Source organism: Hyperolius riggenbachi, chromosome 10 (genome assembly GCF_040937935.1).
Source record: "Hyperolius riggenbachi isolate aHypRig1 chromosome 10, aHypRig1.pri, whole genome shotgun sequence".
NCBI classification, from domain to species: domain Eukaryota; kingdom Metazoa; phylum Chordata; class Amphibia; order Anura; family Hyperoliidae; genus Hyperolius; species Hyperolius riggenbachi.
Window position 1 is genome coordinate 188,693,096 of NC_090655.1, and position 17,668 is coordinate 188,710,763.

The window sequence follows — 17,668 nt, forward strand, 5'->3', positions numbered from 1 at the left end:
CTTTGTCGTCAGACTGATACGGCTGTTTCTGAGCGATCCGCCCGGCGGATCGCTCAGAAACAGCCGTATCAGTCTGACGACAGAGCGTACACACGCCAGACTGTCGCTGGCACGCCCACCCAGCGGGAGGCAACGACGGCCCCGTCGTTGCCTAAAGTCCGGCGTGTGTACGGACCTTAAGAGTGCCAAGTACTAAGTGAACAATATCAGAGATTATTTCATTAAGTCACTGTGTTCTTTAATGGATCTGAAATTCCATACAAAGATTACCAAGATGCTTGTAACTTAATTCATCCATATTAACCTCTTTGTGACCGCCTAACGCCGATTGGCAGCTGCAGAGTGGTTCCGTTGTTACTCTAGCACGCCGTATGCTGTCCTCTCTCGAGGAGCGAGATTCGTCACTGTACACAGACAGCCACGATTAGCCTGCCAGTGGCTGATCAGCGCAGGCTGGCTGGCTGTGTTATTTATATATTGACAAAATATATATCTTATATATAGCACCAAAATCTAACTCCGTGCTGAACAGAGTTCTACCTCGTTACTTAACTGTCCCTTGGAGGGACTCACAATCCAATCCCGACATAGCCATATGTCTGTGCAGTGTAGTGTATATAACGCAGTGTAGGGGGGGGGGGGGGGTAAGGGTGATTAAAAAGATGCAGACATTTCTGGCTTTTTTTTTAATTAATAAAATTAAAAAAATAAATAATAAAAAAAAAAATCGCAGCAGCAACCAAACACCAGCAAAAGAAAGCTCTATTTATGAGAAGAAAAGGAGATAAAATTCATTTTATGGCTACGTTGTATGACCGAGCAATAAAACGTTAAAATTGTGAAGTGCGGGGCGTGGCCGGCCGGCGATGTGAGAGCACACAACTCACGCAGCTCCCGTCTTGATCCTGCTTTAACTGATCCTGAAAGGTAACCTGGACCCCCAAAAGCCCTCCAGTTGCAGCGAATTGGCTGGGGGAAACTATCCTGCACCTAGGGAACCAGACCCCGGAAGATTTATGCCAGTTTTGACAAGGGGAAAGTCCAGAGAAGAACAGGACTCTGAAAACATGCAGAAACGGCAAGATGGCGCCGATCCTCAGACTGCACGCAGCCAGAAGTCAGAGGCAAAGTCCAGTGAAGTGGCGGCCAGGCTGGAAAAGTTCGCTCGAAGGGAGAAAGCTAAAGAAGGGAGCGTGCAGAAACAGTCTCCTGACAGGGGTGACACGGAGGAAGGCCCTGCGGAGAGTATCGAGGCAGGCACGGAGGGAGAGTGGGAAACTGACATGGCGTCAGCGGTACCTGCCGTGCCTGCGATACAAACAGCGGAAACTACCCTGGGGGAACAAGGTAAGCCAGAGGAACCTACCCTAAGCGAAATACTCTCCGCTGTAAAATCCTGTAGTGAGGCCATAACATCACTTGTACAGCAGACTGGCAGTATAAAAGAGGAACTGGGCCTCCTTCGCCAAGATCTCTCTAATATCAGAGATAGAACCAAAGCCCTAGAAACACGTGTAAGCAACATTGAAGATAAAATGTAGCCTGCCCTTAGAGATCTAACACGCGTGATACGCCACGCTACAGCAAACACAGACAAGAACGATGATATTGAAAACAGGCTCCGCCGCAACAATGTGCGCATTATAGGCTTACCCGAAAAATCCGAGAAGTCTGATCCCACAAGCTTTATTGAAAACTGGCTGATTGAAACATTTGGCCGCGATTCCTTCTCTCATGTATTCGCTATTGAGCGGGCGCACAGGGTCCCCGCACGTTTCCCACCACCTGGTGCCCCACCCAGGCCATTTCTTGCTAAAGTTCTACACTATAGAGATCGGGAGACGATCTTGAGACTGGCTCGACAAAAGGAAAGTATAATGTTTGGGACACAAAAGATATCATTCTACCCTGATTTTTCGGCTGATGTTCAGAAGCTGAGAGCGAAATTCTATGACGTGAAAAAACGCTTGCAGAAACTTCAATTACAGTACGCGATGATTTATCCAGCTAAACTCAAAGTGATTGCACAAAATGAAGCCCACTTCTTTCTGTCCCCTCGTGAAGCGAGTGAATGGCTGGATCAAAACGAACAACACCTGAAACGCAAACCTTCTGAGGAGCCTGAATAACAACGTTTGCTTTTATCACAGGGACTATAGCCGTTATAAGCACTGCTTACCCTTCCACCTATGTGACAAACACATACTTCCTACAGAAGGATGCCAATCTGTAATCTTCTGAATCTCCCCTTTCCTTATTCCCGCTTTTTTCCCCTCTTCCTGGGGAGTTCTCCGGTTGTGTTAACGGTTTCTAGGGGATATTGTAAGCAGGGTAGTTTGAACCCACTTAACAATGGGTAATAAGGGGTCCACATACACTGTATGACTAATATTTTCTCTGAATGTATATTGCTAAGCTATGGCCTTGAGACCCAGGAGCTGTGTCGCTAAACTGAACATAATCTACTTTTGGATAAATAGCTATCTTAACACAGTGCTGTATATATCCCAAGGTTTGCTTCTATGTTTAGCTACTCCAAGGGCTATATGGGCACGTTTAGTACGACTCTGAATGTTTATAAATTTGCACATATTATTGGAATATATGCTTTACCTCCTAGGTTTTGGAGGTCACTCTTTGTAATAGAATGTTTTTCTTCTCTTCTTAAGTTTAAAGTTAATACTCAGACAGCAGTAGGGCTAATGAATATACGAATTGTGAAGACCGGATTTACTATTGATTTCCCTTCATACTTTGATTATGGATGATACCAAAGTTGTGAGCTGGAACGTGAGAGGGCTTGCTGATCCAGTAAAACGACAATCTGTAATCTCCTCATTATTGAAACAGGGCCCAGCTATATATTGTATACAAGAAACACACTTGACACCCCAAACAACCCATTTACTTACTAAAAGATGGGCGTCATATACCTACCATTCGACCCACACCTCCTATTCCAGAGGTGTGTCCGTTCTGATTCATTCCAAAATTCAATATAAACCCATTAAGACTCATATTGATTCAGATGGAAAATTTATAATTATACATGGCCTCTTTAACTCCTTTGAATTTATTCTGGTAACAATATATATACCTCCACCTTTCTCACCTTCCAGCCTCCAGCCAATAATAGACATCTTAAGTGACAAAATGCACATCCCGATGATACTAATAGGGGACTATAATATGTTTTTAGATCAAAAAATGGATAGGCTTAGAACACGGGCTCACCCAAGTCAATTGTCACCTCTAGCAAGGCTAATGAACGAAATGGGCCTAATGGAAATATGGCGCAGCTTGCATCCTAAGGAGCAAGCCTACTCATGTTATAATAGAACGCATATGACGTTGTCCAGAATAGACCTGGCATTTGGTAATACACAAATGATGTCCAAAATATCGCAGGCTAAATACTTAGTACGATCACTATCGGATCACACACCATTACAGTTGATGATAGCTAACCCGAAAGGTAAAGTTAAATACCAATTGCCATGGAAATTGAATCCCCACTGGCTATCATTAATCACTTCGTATGACACAATCATAGATGAAATAGCAACCTTTTTTAGGTTTAATAATGACCCCAATACAATAATATGGGCCTGGGACGCATTTAAAGCCTTTCTTAGAGGAGTGTTTATAAGAGAAATAAACAAAATCCGCTCTAAAACACGAGAACAGGAGACAACGATAACCAACATAGTGGGGACTCGGGAGGTGGAGTTTATTGCAAACCCCACAGAAGCTAACAGGCTGGCTTGGACACAAGCACAAGACACACTTAATCAATATTTAATTAATAAAGCAAATCATAAACGCTTCTTCTTAAAACAAGCCTTCTTTGAACAAGGAGACCAAACCGGACATCTCCTATCTGTGATTACTAAGACACAAGCCCCACTAAGCTATATATCGGCTTTGGCAACCCCATCGGGTGAAGTAGTGACGGACACTCCTAATGTTCTTGGGGAGCTGCACCGATTCTACTCCACTTTATACTCCTCTAAAGTTACATATGCAAAAGCAGAACTGACTCACTATTTGGAATCCATTCCTCTACTGCAGCTAAGTGATGACGATAGAGCCATATTAGAAGCACCTATTATGCTAGACGAAATTGAAATGGCAGTAGCCTCGTTCCCAAACGGTAAAGCCCCGGGAGGTGATGGTCTTCCTATAGAAATTTACAAAAGATTCCCTGAATATCTCCTGCCCAAACTACTTCAGGTATTTAACGCCAGCTATGACAAAGAATATCTCCCCCCATCAATGTCAGAGGCAACTATCATACTAATACCAAAGCCCGGAAAAGATATACTTCTAGCGGAATCCTACAGACCCATTTCGCTTTTAACGTCAGATATTAAAATATTAGCAAAAGTCTTGGCAATGCGACTAGCAAAAGTGATCACTAGTATTATTAAACCGGATCAATCAGGTTTTATACCATCAAAATCAACTGCGATCAATATCCGACGGGCGTTTTTAAATATGCAATTACCAGCTGACAATATAGGTGATAGAGCGATCCTTTCGCTGGATATAGCCAAGGCTTTTGATAGCGTGGAATGGCAATATCTATATGCAGTTCTTGAAAAGATGCATTTTGGTCCTTGCTTCTTGAGATGGGTGCAAATCTTATACAAAACCCCCTTTGCACGCTTGAGAACTAATGATGCTATATCCTCCAGATTCCAGCTGGGAAGGGGTACCAGACAGGGCTGCCCCCTGTCACCATTGCTATTCGCAATAGCCATAGAACCACTAGCGGAATTAATAAGGAGTAATGAAAACATACGGGGGTTTAGATATGGTGACCTGGAGGAAAAAATTGCTTTATACGCAGATGACACCTTATTGTTCCTACAAGATACGAAAGACTCCCTGAGGAACACTATGGACACCCTGTCGACCTTTGGGAAGTATTCAGGCTTGACGGTCAATTGGGACAAATCCTGCGTTCTCCCAATTGACCGTCAGCAGGTGCCTCTGCCGGAGGGCTGTACAGAAATCCAACTTGTCACCTCATTTAAATACTTAGGTATTTACATCTCCCCAGACCTAAACCTATTTGAAACTCTTAATGTAACGCCACTTTTAAATAAAATACGTCAAAAGCTGAAAACATGGTCTAAAATGCCTCTCTCACCAGTGGCCAGAATAAATCTCCTAAAAATGGTGACAATGCCACAACTTTTATATATACTACACAATGCCCCTGTCTGGCTTCATCTTAAGCTATTCAAGACCATTGACAAAATTTTTAGAGATTTCATTTGGGGACAGGGTAGGGTAAAGATAAAATTACAATATCTACAATATCCAAAGGACGAAGGAGGACTAGCAGTCCCAAATGCATGGGTATATTATTTGGCCTCTCAAACTCAACATATAGTGGGCTGGGGGTCGGAAGACATGAAAGACTCCACAAGATGTTTAATAGATGCATTATTGGGACATGGCTCGGTTTACGCTGCTTTAGAGGCAGGGATACCAAGGAGTTTGGGTGTGCAGGCTCCTACACTGATGCTGATGCAGAAAATATGGGATAGAATTAGAATTATGCAGGGGGTAAATGGAATTACTGCTTATTCACCAATTGAAGGGAATTCCCGCCTACCGGAGCTTCAGGGACTCACATTTTTAAAATCATGGGCTAAAAAGGGACTGGTGCTCTTGACACAGGTTCTTGATAGATCCTCTCTCCGCGCTCCACAGGATATAGCATCCCAAATGGAAGTGAGCTGCTCCCCATTATTCAATTTTCAATATATGCAACTTAAACATGCGATACTAAAACAGCAGCAATCACAGTTGATGGATGTTAGTCCGGTGCCAATTTTTAACATGATTAGTCAGGCTAATAGTAGAAGTACCTTTATCTCTTCTTGCTATGCCTTAATTCTTAAACTATTTTTAGAAAAATTTCCCCTCAAAAGCTTTGAAGCCTGGGTAAAAGATCTTGAAGACCTAACAATAGAGCAATGGTCGGACATCCTACAAAATATACCTCTCATGTCAACGAATGCTTCTCAAAAAATGTCCCAATTAAACATCATACATAGAACCTTACTAACACCTGCCAGACTGCAGAAAATGCATTTCAAAGAAACTCCCACATGTACAAGATGTTGTAGAGACCATGGTGATTTACTGCACATGCTATGGCATTGCCCTAAACTACATAGATACTGGGGAGCCATATTAGATACGGTCGACATAGTTGTCGGCCAGAAGATTCCACGTACAATTCAAGTATGTATCCTGGGTCTAATGACAGATATAGCATTGGCCGAGCATGTGCAGACCTTAGTCCAACGCCTCTTATTCCAGGCAAGAAAACTCATACTAACACTGTGGATCAGTCCCACTATCCCTAAGGTGGAGATGTGGATATCTCAGGTTAACTCATATCTTAGATTAGAAAAATTGATATATTTGCATAGAGGGGCACCTCAAAAATTCGAAAAGATATGGGCACCCTGGTTAGATACCCCAGGTCTACCAGACTTAGATCTAGTTAGATCTCGACTGTTTACACAGCCTACTGATCCCTAATTGGGTGTTTCTATAATATTGAGATACTCTACCGATGCGTACTCCCCTCCTATATGTATAACTATTACTATAACTGCAATGGAATGATTGGATATAGGTGCTTTCACAACTCTAGCTCTATTCGGACCCTGAAGGGTCTATGTTTCTATCTGATGTTCACAGGATAGTAGTCATGAAAGTAAGTCTTAATGCCCTATACTGCTGTACTGAAACCTTTGAAAAGTTTTTGTTAAAAGGTTGACTGTCTATCTTTTTTTTATGTTTAATAAAGGCTGTTTTAAAAAAAAATTGTGAAGTGCAGAATTGCAAATTATGGCTCGGTCACTAGAGGGGTATAAACCACTGGTCCTCACGTGGTTAAGTCCATGCAATTTATCATCCATTCCAACAATATCACAAGATGTAAGTTTCCCTAATATGCCTGTAAACTAGGGCAGGTCTTAGGGCATCTGGTAAATCTCACTTTAGGAAAGAGGTCAGCTTGAAGGTTTTTAATCTATAACCAATAGCCTAAAAATACCTACAATATACTCAAGGCAATCACTGTCAAGCTGTGAAAAATTCAGATAAACCATGGCATGATTCTATAGAACCACGTAATACATCCATCCTTCTTTCTTTACCTGCTTGTATATCAGTTTAGCCCCGGAAGAAGTACCTGCAAGCTATATTATGTATCATGAACATTTAAATGTGTGCCTTTAACACTTCATGTCTGTTCAGTGACCAATAAGAAAATGTGCCATTGATACTACCATGGAAAAAGATGACTAGCAGTGTTACCTGCATGTAACCAGTCTCTGCTGTCTTCACAGCTGTGTCCACCAAACCCTCTCGTCCTGCCATGGTGTGAAAGAAAAATTCTGTGGGTGTCAGTCCTGAATAAAAGCTGTTTGCTACAAACCCTTTAGCTGCTGGAAGCTGTAAAAGAAGCAATTGTAGGTGTCAATCATTTTGTTTTCTCATGCCATACCTTTTCATACACATCTCTGTCAGACAATTTTCAGATTGGGTAGCATATTAATATACTTGGCTGGAAAGCAGGGAGCGCACAAGTCACTACTGATCTATACATATATAAAATACAATATTTTGTGAATGCTCAAATTATGGGAACGCTCTCAGCCCAACTAGGACACCGTGAGGCGAAACTTGTTGGGCTTCACACGGCCAACTTATTATTGTCTTTAGTACCACATCCTAGTGGAAAGCCGATTTAACAACTGGGTGCTGAAAGCTGGCTTTAGTATCCTAAATGTGAGTAAACATACACTTTTTATGCATGGAAGAATTTGAAATAAAGGAGAGTCCCTTTATCATTACTGTGGGGTTCCTCCTGTCACTTTTGGATCCAGGATCTGTGGGGACTGAAGAGAAGGAGACACCTATAGGAGCATCTCTTGGATCACTCCCTTCTGTGTACATGGTTTATGTGTTTTGGTCGCACCAGCACTGCAGTCCAATGTAATGCAACCACATGAGATAGTTTGGGACAAATAGTGAGTGACTAACAGCTAGTCTCACTAAAATACATCACTTGACATGCCCATCCCTTCCATGGCGGTGAGAGAATAACACTTTGTGGTCGTACTGCAGCTTGCTCAGGAACACCCACTCTGCTGCCTGCTTCATGGTTTGTTTAGGGATCTTTGGGTCACAGGAAATAATTTTCTAAAAGGAATTTCTCTGGAATGGTGACATCAAACATGAAAATTCCCCATTTGACCTCCATTGCCCCATTTGCTTTTACTACCAATGGAAAATCATGACGTGGGATCTAGAACTATAAAGGTGTGCTGAGAAATAGTAATTGACCTTTGAATGCTTCTCAAAATGTGGTAAGGATCGGTTCTCAAATCCATCAGGAACACGGGAGCCACTGATAGCCTGCTGACCCACACAAGCAATCATCTGGGAGATATTGATAAATGAACCTGAAAAGATGGATTCAAGACAATATGATGTATAACATACTTTGTACACACACGCACGAAAAAAACCAAAAAAAAAACAATTAGGTATATGAACAACATCATTCAGAATACATCATATTCCAAAATAGGTTTTGATCTCCATTTTAATGATTGCTTCCATGAAAACGTCAAATGAAGCTATGCAAAGAAAGCTTCCATAAACACACAAGGTCATGTGCAGGGTCTTATTTTATGAATTTTCATCAAATAAGAAATTCTAGCGGTCATATTAATGCACAAATGAAAGCAAGCCACAATGCACTAAGATTCAACACCTCCATGGCTGCAGGTATAGTTTGCAGTTCAAGAACCATCTAGATGTGTTATCTCAGCCCCAGAGGGGTTGACAGATACCATTTTGGAGAAATCAGGCAGCAAAATCGCTTAGCCTATAACAGATTCCACCTCACAGTCATTTTGCTAATGATGCAGTTATCATTCCACTTTAGTATAACGGTTACCTCTGGACAAGGGGGTCTCAAATAGAATTTACATGATAGGCGAGTTGCTAGCAATTAGTTGAGTTATCATTCAGATGTCATCAACTTGACAAGGGTTCAAGATGCCAAGAGCTACTTCTCATTCTGCTCTCCAGAGGCAGCAGCTAAAGAACAGGGGAATGGTCACTGCCTCATGTACAGATTCCAGTTAGCGATGTAGAGAACCTGTCACATAGTGGGAAATTGTATTTCTAAGCATGTTTCCAATACAAAGTATATTGAGGCTTTTATACTGTTACATGATTTCTTACAGGGGTAATAAACTGCATAATTGTTGCCATAGTATTCCTTTAAACACCTTAATCTATTGTCACTATTACAGAATGCAAAGCTCTACAGAGACATTATACAGCTGATGGTTTGCGAGTTCAACTAGTGAGTAGTATAACACACCCTGTTTAAATGCTTCCATACCAGAAGTATTTAAAACATTTCAACGTTCATTCATTAGTACAGAGCATACTGACCATCCAACAGGACATCAACTCTACCATACCATCTTCCAATAAGGCAGACTTGATGGAGGACTGTCAAACATTGGACATGTGCAAACCATCTCACGTGTAGCAGCAGGCAGAGTATAGTTAAAGCTGCATAACTGAGATTCACTTAGGTAAATTTGCAATAGAACTAAAACTAAACATCAATTGCATGCATCGGTACTTTGGTCACTGCTTGCCATTGTTGTAGGTTTTGTATGTTGTACAGCCCTACGAAATATGTTGGCACTGCATAAATAAAAATAATAGAAACATTTTTTTATGGTTGAGGTCAACTTCCGTTTCTTTGTGCAAAGTAATTGTCGGCCCGATTATGCATTTTCATGGCACATATTTAATGGAGTTGAATACACTACTTCATAAACTTGTAAATAAGCTTTTTGGTTATATGCAAACTAGAGTTGGTTGGTAACTTAGAAATATGATGAGTACCTTTGGAGCCACAAAGCGCCATAATAAGTGGACTGTTGCTCTTGTCCAGCTCTCTCAGACAGGCACTTCCTGCATGATCTCTGATCACCGACAGCTCACGCAAAATTAAAGCCTTAGGAAATAAAACAGAACAATAGATTTAATGTAAACTGAAGAAATTGGTTACACCTGCATTTTTTTTTCTTCACATTTAAAGCTTTATTGTAACTATAACAATAGACGATAACAAAGAACACAGAATATGCTTAAAAAAAACAATATGCATATGTTTTTTACCAGTTCAGGACCATAGGCTCCTACCCCCTAGTGACCGGGCTATTTTTTTACAATTTAGTGCTCCGCAGCTTTAACTGCTTGCTGCAGCGCCATACCACTAAGCACGCAAGTTCCAGGTGTCATGCAATCTCCTAAGATTTGCACCTGGAAGATACCCTATCTGGGATTTTTATTGAAGAGCACTTTCTTGAATTGGGGTACCCTGTGATTTGGGTCCCCGTCAGTAAGTCACACTTTTTATTGCTTTTTTGCACTGTTTGAGACATTTAAAACATCTACACGTAGGCCTGGTTCACACTTGCGATTTTTTCCGGACCGGATCTGGAACCTATACTGTACACGGAACGGACGAGATTGGATCCAATGATAACATATGGGTCCGTACACATCCGTCTGTCCCACCGGATCCGTTTCCTTCTGGATTTTACGTTCCGGCGGCCGGCCCGGAAAAATCCTGCAGACCCTAATTTTTTGTTTGAACATTTGCATGCGAGAGTGCGAAGGGTTAATAGATTTTTGCGGTTTTCTGGCCACACCCCCTTCAGCACCTCCCTTTCCTTAATAACTTATTTAATGTCCTAACTAGAGGCGATGTGCCTGTATATATATGTTTTTTTCTTGTTACGGACCCCTGTGGCTAGGGTTTTATTTCAGTGCACTCCCTCCTTCCCCTATATGAGTTTTTTGGTCAGCATGCACACAGCTTATGCTGGTGTATGTGCATGGTGCGCATAGATACATTACGTTAGCTCCCTTGTGCCATTGGTAAGATGCGCTATCTGTCCCAGGAGAGGACGTCAGGATGTGTGCGCCTATTCCCTAGATAGGTTTGATGCAATGAATGTTTGCATGTCTGCACTATGCATGTTACAGGGCCAGGGTTAGGACACCTATGTTTACCTGGGTACTTCTGCGCAGTATAGGTGACTAAGCATAATGCTGGGAATACACGGTTCGTTTTTGCCTTCGTTTAAACCTTCGATTCGTTCGGTAAACGAATCGAGTGTTGAAAACGTATGTGAAAATAGTCATAATCTCATTATAGTTTCGATTAATAGACCCCAAAAACGAACGACTAGTGATCGAACATGTTTGATATTATCTCTCTTTATCCATCTAATCGAGCCATTGGTAGGCTTGATGGCTGTTCAGATCGATTATATATTCGTTTATGCTAGTCCGTCCCTGTAAAAAGGGATTTTCGTTTCGTTTCTTTGCAGCCTTCGATCATTGGAAAAACGAAACCATCAGAATCGGAAAAAAAAACGAAACCGTGGGTGGTGAGATTAACCGTATGACTGATTATTTCGGGATCGAAAAGGACAAAAGGCACAATCGAAACGAAGGTTTAAACGAAGGCAAAAACGAACCGTGTATTCCCAGCATAAGAATGCATTCTTCTGTGAACAAAGACCCCGGCTTTTAACTTAGCTGCAGGGATAACAGTGGTGCCTGGATGAGTGAATCTGTGAATGCATTTGTTTGAACATTTGCATGCGAGAGTGCGAAGGGTTAATACATTTTTAATATATTTTATTTATAAACTCCAAATATGCAACTCGTTTCGCAGGTTTGATCCCGCTTTATCAGGCAATAACGGAGCAATAGCATATGTGGTCAGTAGAAGAGCCAGGCACCTCTGTCTGTCTGTGCCTGGCTCTTCTACTGACCACATATGCTATTGCTCCGTTGCTATTGCCTGATGAAGCGGGATCAAACCTGCGAAACGCGTTGCATATTTGGAGTTCATAAATAAAATATATTGACTGTCTTTACTACAGTCGTTGTGTCTACTCGGAGGAGGTAAGTCCACCACTACCTCCTCTATTTACCAAGAATGTGTGTTTTGTTGTTTGTGGTGGGTTTCATATTGAATATGTAGCACACAGGCCTTGCCCACCCACGTGTGTCTTGGCCGCAGGCCTAAACGTTCAGTGCCACCTATGTCCCACCCACGTGTGTCTGGGCCAAAGGCCCAAGGCCTACAGCCCAGACACGCATGCTCTGTTCACACACAACCGACAGGATGTCCATTCAAAATGTAGAACCAATAATTTATTAAAAAACCAATAGAAAAATATTAAAAATACAAAAAAAAAAATAAGAGGTCAACTAAACAAATATATATGAACAAAATAAAAAGTTTTTATTGTTGTCCAGCAGAGGACATGAAATAGTCTGCCAATTTGTCCCTGTTTTGGAGGCAGACTATTCTGGGCCTTGTAGCAAACCTCCGCATCGGCTGAAGTGGAAATACATTTGGAGGTTCAGGAACGTCCACTTTCTCCTGGCGCACAAAATTGTGGAGAATGCGTGCTGCCTTGACAACGTGGACAGCGTTGTCCGGTTTCAGCAGCAAAGGTGTGTGGAACACCCTCCATTTTGACGCCAGGATTCCAAATGTACACTCCACCATTCGTCGAGCACGGCTGAGCCGAGCATTGAAACGGGTTTGCTTCTCACTGAGGCTCCTGTCCAGATATGGCCGCATCACGTGGGTAGACAAGGCAAAAGCCTCGTCTCCCACAAACACAAAGGGGTAGGCAGGTGTCCTCGTCCCAGGCCACGGTTTGTCACGGGGTAGCTGTAGTTGGTCTTGCTGCAGCCGCTGGTACAGGGTCATACGCTGGAAAATGCCAGAGTCATTGGCACTCTCGTATGACCCCACATCCACGTAAACAAACTTGTAGTCTTCATCCGCCACAGCAATGCTAAAGTACTTTTTATATTTGAAGTAATGGCTGCCACTCCTCAATGGTTTCTGAATCCTAATATGCTTTCCATCGATCGCACCAACACAATTAGGAAACATGCACTGGGTCCAGAATAGGTCTGCGATCTCCTCCCATTTTTGGGTGTCCAGAACAGGTATATATGTAGGCCTCGGCCTTCTCCAGAGGATTCTGGAGGTCCTCACAATGATGCCTGCCACCGTGCTCCTCCCTATCCTGAATGTCACGTGTAGTGATGCATACGTTTGTCCAGTTGCGATGAACCTAGGAGAGAAATAATCAAATTTATTTTTTTTGTCTTTCCAGTTGAAAAAAAATTCAAAACCAGATGGCGAAGTGTTCGTGACGCCTACGTAAAGGATCTGAGGATCTCGGCTAAAGAACAGCGGAGTGGAAGTGGCTCCTCAAAAAGGACACCCTACTGCTACGCGAGACAGCTGGCTTTCCTAAAATCTTCTGTGGACCCTAGAGAGTAAGTTCAACTATTCAACTACTTTGACCATTCACCGACAACACATGGTATATGATATTCACCTACAACACATGGTATATGATGCTAACATGCTCCTTTGTATTATCTACAGGATTGAAGATAGTTTTATGGAGGATGTGGACATGGACAGAAATGAGGTCTATCTACAGGACAGTGAGGAAGATTTTGAGTATGACATCCTTGATGACCCTATCTTGGACAAAGACTACACTCTACCAGCAAGACGAGACTCGTCTGACTCCAGGAGGTCTAGTGAGGACTTGATACTCCCTGATACTCCAGCCCCTGTACTCCCTGATACTCCTAACCCTGAACCACTCACACAGGACATTGCACTGGCACAGGCACCCACACTACTCCCACCCAAGTCTCCCAAATCAGAGTCTGACCAAGTGAGGACACCCCTCCAGCAAGTAGGTGTAGAGCTGCTCCTGGTCCTGTACCCACAAGAAGGGAGACAGAGGCGGAGATGTCGGTGCATTATCAGGCCTACTAGGCATACTTAGAAGCCAGGAAACTATCCTAACTAGGCAGCTGCAGGATGGGGACAGAAGTCATTTGATGGAGGGTATCGTGCCCATATCGAGTCACTACAAAAAGAGCTAGAGGTTGTGCACACACACTTCCAGGGCAAATTGAAACTGTTGCACGAACAATATCGAGCACAGTTTGACCAACTGCAAATGCAACACCACCAACAAGTTTCACAGCTGCAACAGATGCAAAATCAAAGTGCTGACCTCATGCGACACCAATCGCACCCAGCCTACCACACCCTCATGTCCCTTCTTCCTTTTGTGGACAAAGTCCCAAGTGTCAGCATGCTCGCGTGCCAGTACAGTTTATTAGAGGCCGTCAAATCTCTCATGGACCCACAATTTCAGACCCAACAGCCTATGTACAGAGCACCTCCACCTGTCAACTGGCAATCAAATTCCCAAAGCTACCAAGGGTATAGAAGGAGTGCTTTTGAAGAAAGAAGGTACTTCGGAACAAGTTCAAGCTCTTCCACGTTTAGTACCCCTGACACTCCTGACCTCGCAAGTTCACCAAACCTTTTCCATGGAACTGGTGCAGAACTCAAATTGTAAAGGAAGTTGTTAGTCTTGGCCTCCCCTTGGCCTTCAGAACCTGTGACGCAGGAAACATAACATGACATGGCCACTTGGCTTTGTCATGTCGACATTCCTGTATCCCAGGTTTAGAAGCCTGTGTCCAAGGGGCTCTATACCCACCTTGTACACTTTATGATCCAGGGACTAGTGTCCCTTCTGTGCACTAGTAGTGTTGGGCTCTGTGGCCCATTTTGCAACCATTGTCTGCTGCATTTGCTGCTCTGCACAAATTTAGCACTTGGTCCTCTCCCTTGGACATGGCCTTCAGAACCTAAGACTCAGGAAACACACAACATGACATGCCTTGTCCACCGGTACCTTGGCCTTGTCATGTCATGTTGACTTTCCTTTGGCCCAGGTTTAGAAGGCCATGTCGAAGGGGCTCTGTACCCACATTGTACACTGTATGATCCAGGGATTAGTGTCCCTTCTTTGCACTAGTAGTGTTGGGCTCTGTGGCCCATTATAACCGCACCCAAGGACAATTGTGCCCATTTGTTGTACCATTTATCGACAATTTGTTAAATTTTGTTTGATCTCTTTCATGTGGGAAGAATGTTGTTTACTTCCATGTTGGAAGTGTTGGAATTTTTGTTTTGTAATAAAAAAAAATGTTTTTACTAACCTCAGAGTAATCAATAGTAGTTCTTGTGGTGTGACAGCTCTCCGCATCCTGGTATCCTTCTTCCTGAGGTCATTCTTCACCATGTCCAGGATGGTATCAAATCTATGACAGGAGATGGAAAGGAAGAATAGAGTTTGCTGTGGGACAAGGTGTTGTGGGGAGGGTGGGGATGGGGTGTTTAGTTATGTATACAGGGGTATGGGTGTTGTGGGGGTGTGTAGTTTAGGTATGGAGAAAGGGGTTGTGGGGGTGGGGTGTTTAGGTATGGATACTTACATGGATATGAACATCTGGCAGTAGCTGTAGAACTTTTTTGGGTGTCGTCTCAGGTCCCGGTACAGCATCTGGAACTGTCCCTTCCTCTGTCTTCATTAGTAGAGGGTGCACCCACCATCTCCTGCGAGTAGCACGCTTACGTCCCACATAGTAGTAGGTAAATATCAGGAACGATGCTATTCCAAGCCAAAAGCTGTATAAATACACTGGATCCATGGTCCACACAGCAGTCTCTGTCTCCAACGATGACGTCCACACAGCAGGCTCTCTCCAACAATGGCCACAGTGCATTTCCAGACCCCAGGTATATATACAGTATCTGATCTTTTTAAAAAACAGAAACTGATTTAAAATGTATGCAGAACGTATGAAAAACTGGATACAAACGGAACGGAACGAAACCGGAAGGGAGCTGGACCGGAACGGACTTCAACGGATCAGTTTCAACTGACAGTTTGGGCTGCAAACGCAAGTGTGAACTGGGCCCTAGATTGCTTTATCTCCTTATTTATCATTCACTATACATCTATTGAGGCGTATCCAAGCTAAAGAAGAAAAGGATTTAGCTTGCTGGCCGTACAAGAGTCCACGGGAGACCTGTTGAGTTATCCATACAGATGCGCAATATACAACCTTATAATGTGGTAAGCCTTTGAGTTTTATTTATGCAGTTACTATGATCATTTGGAGTTGGGGATTACACCAGCGCCAAGATTTGAAATATCACTGTGTGTGCGCGCATTACTTTTGATAAGTCCTAATTAGCGTAGGTTTTAGATTGTGATAAAATTCTTCTATAGATTTGGCAAGAAGAGACAAAATACCATCACATTCAATGAAAACAGGAACTAGAATACACTACAAAATGGGCACGTCTAAAACAACTAAGGTTGGATACACACAATACAATGAGTGAGACTTATCATTTGATAATTTCCAGCACGTCCAAACGATTGTGTGCAATACTAATCTCAAAATCGATCCCTTTGTTGACTGGAAACAGATTGGACATGCTGGAAATTATACAATGATCAGTCTATCTGAAGCAAAAATTGCATCATGCGTATCATGTTTAAGGGCTATGAAATAAGAATGGCAAAATAGTACAATGCAATAGGCGAATACTACCTCTAGGGTTTCTTCTGCACTGCAGCCAGGCTGCTGCTGTAATTTCCCAGTGTTCAAAGCCTCAATGTATTCATCACACTTCTTGTAGCCAGCATCTAACAAATCCTGTTTAGCCTTTAGCAGACCTTGTCCTGGAGTAACATCTCCAATTCCAATAGAGAAGCCTCGGTTTGCTGTAACAATATCACACTTTAAAATTTGGAATATTAGATTTGTTAAAAATGTTGAGGTTATGGTGCACTGTATGGTCAAAATTCTCTGCTCACACTATACAGAATGGGTCATACTGAAGAACTCTGCAAACTTTCAACGGGGTAGTGTCATAAGATGCTAATTTGAAAAGCAACTGTCAAAATATTGACCTTCCACTAGAGGGCAGCTTAGCCCAGGCAACCCAAGCAACCTCTTGGGGCCTCACCCACAGCAGGGGCCTCTCATGCTGCCAAGGATGCCTTGTCTGTGACTTGTATGGCCAGCGTTGCCTCCCCGTCACTCACACAGACATCAGACCAGCAGCTACATGAACAGAGGGGAGAGCAATGCAGTGACCACATGGAGTACACTTCAGATGGCCATCTATATTTGGGCGACACCCTGGCTACCTATGCTGGGGTTGGCACCTGTCTATACTGGAGGGCTACCTTTTTTGTTGAAGGGGGGGGGGAGGGAGGGGTGGACACATATTTGGCTACCTATTATTAAGATTTAATGGGACTCTAAATGGGGGCCACAAATACCTTAGCAGCACCCTTGCCTACCACACCTGCCGATAGTTCAGTCGTTGTGGAAAGAACCAGTCTTGGAACAGCATCAGCTTTACCACAAGATGGTAAGCCAAATAAGCTAAGAGAACAGGACCGCAAATGTGTTGCAGGGAGTTCCCAACTACCAGTGGAAGCAATGACAGGACAAGAACTGTCTATCTGGAGCTAAATAAAGTGTTATTGAATAGCTGAGCAGCTGCGAATCTATTGCTACTTGGCATCATGTAAAATGTAGATGGTCAGCTGGGAGTGGTATAAAAAAATTCAGTTAGCAGACAAATTATGTTTTC

General features: G+C 42.9%; 1 protein-coding gene across 3 annotated transcripts in view; it reads right to left on the bottom strand.

Annotated features, from left to right (window-relative positions):
- POLR3A (RNA polymerase III subunit A) overlaps positions 1 to 17,668 on the bottom strand; it is a 109,553-nt gene that overhangs the window by 39,293 nt on the left and 52,592 nt on the right. For 2 of the 3 annotated variants that reach the window (XM_068255437.1, XM_068255436.1), the window contains exons 16-19: positions 16,615 to 16,787; positions 9,970 to 10,081; positions 8,380 to 8,498; positions 7,348 to 7,485 (exon numbers count right to left, since the gene is read on the bottom strand). In XM_068255437.1, coding sequence (XP_068111538.1) covers positions 7,348 to 7,485; positions 8,380 to 8,498; positions 9,970 to 10,081; positions 16,615 to 16,787 — 542 coding nt within the window. The remainder of the gene's footprint in view (positions 1 to 7,347; positions 7,486 to 8,379; positions 8,499 to 9,969; positions 10,082 to 16,614; positions 16,788 to 17,668) is intronic. The other variant, XM_068255438.1, reaches the window with a different exon arrangement.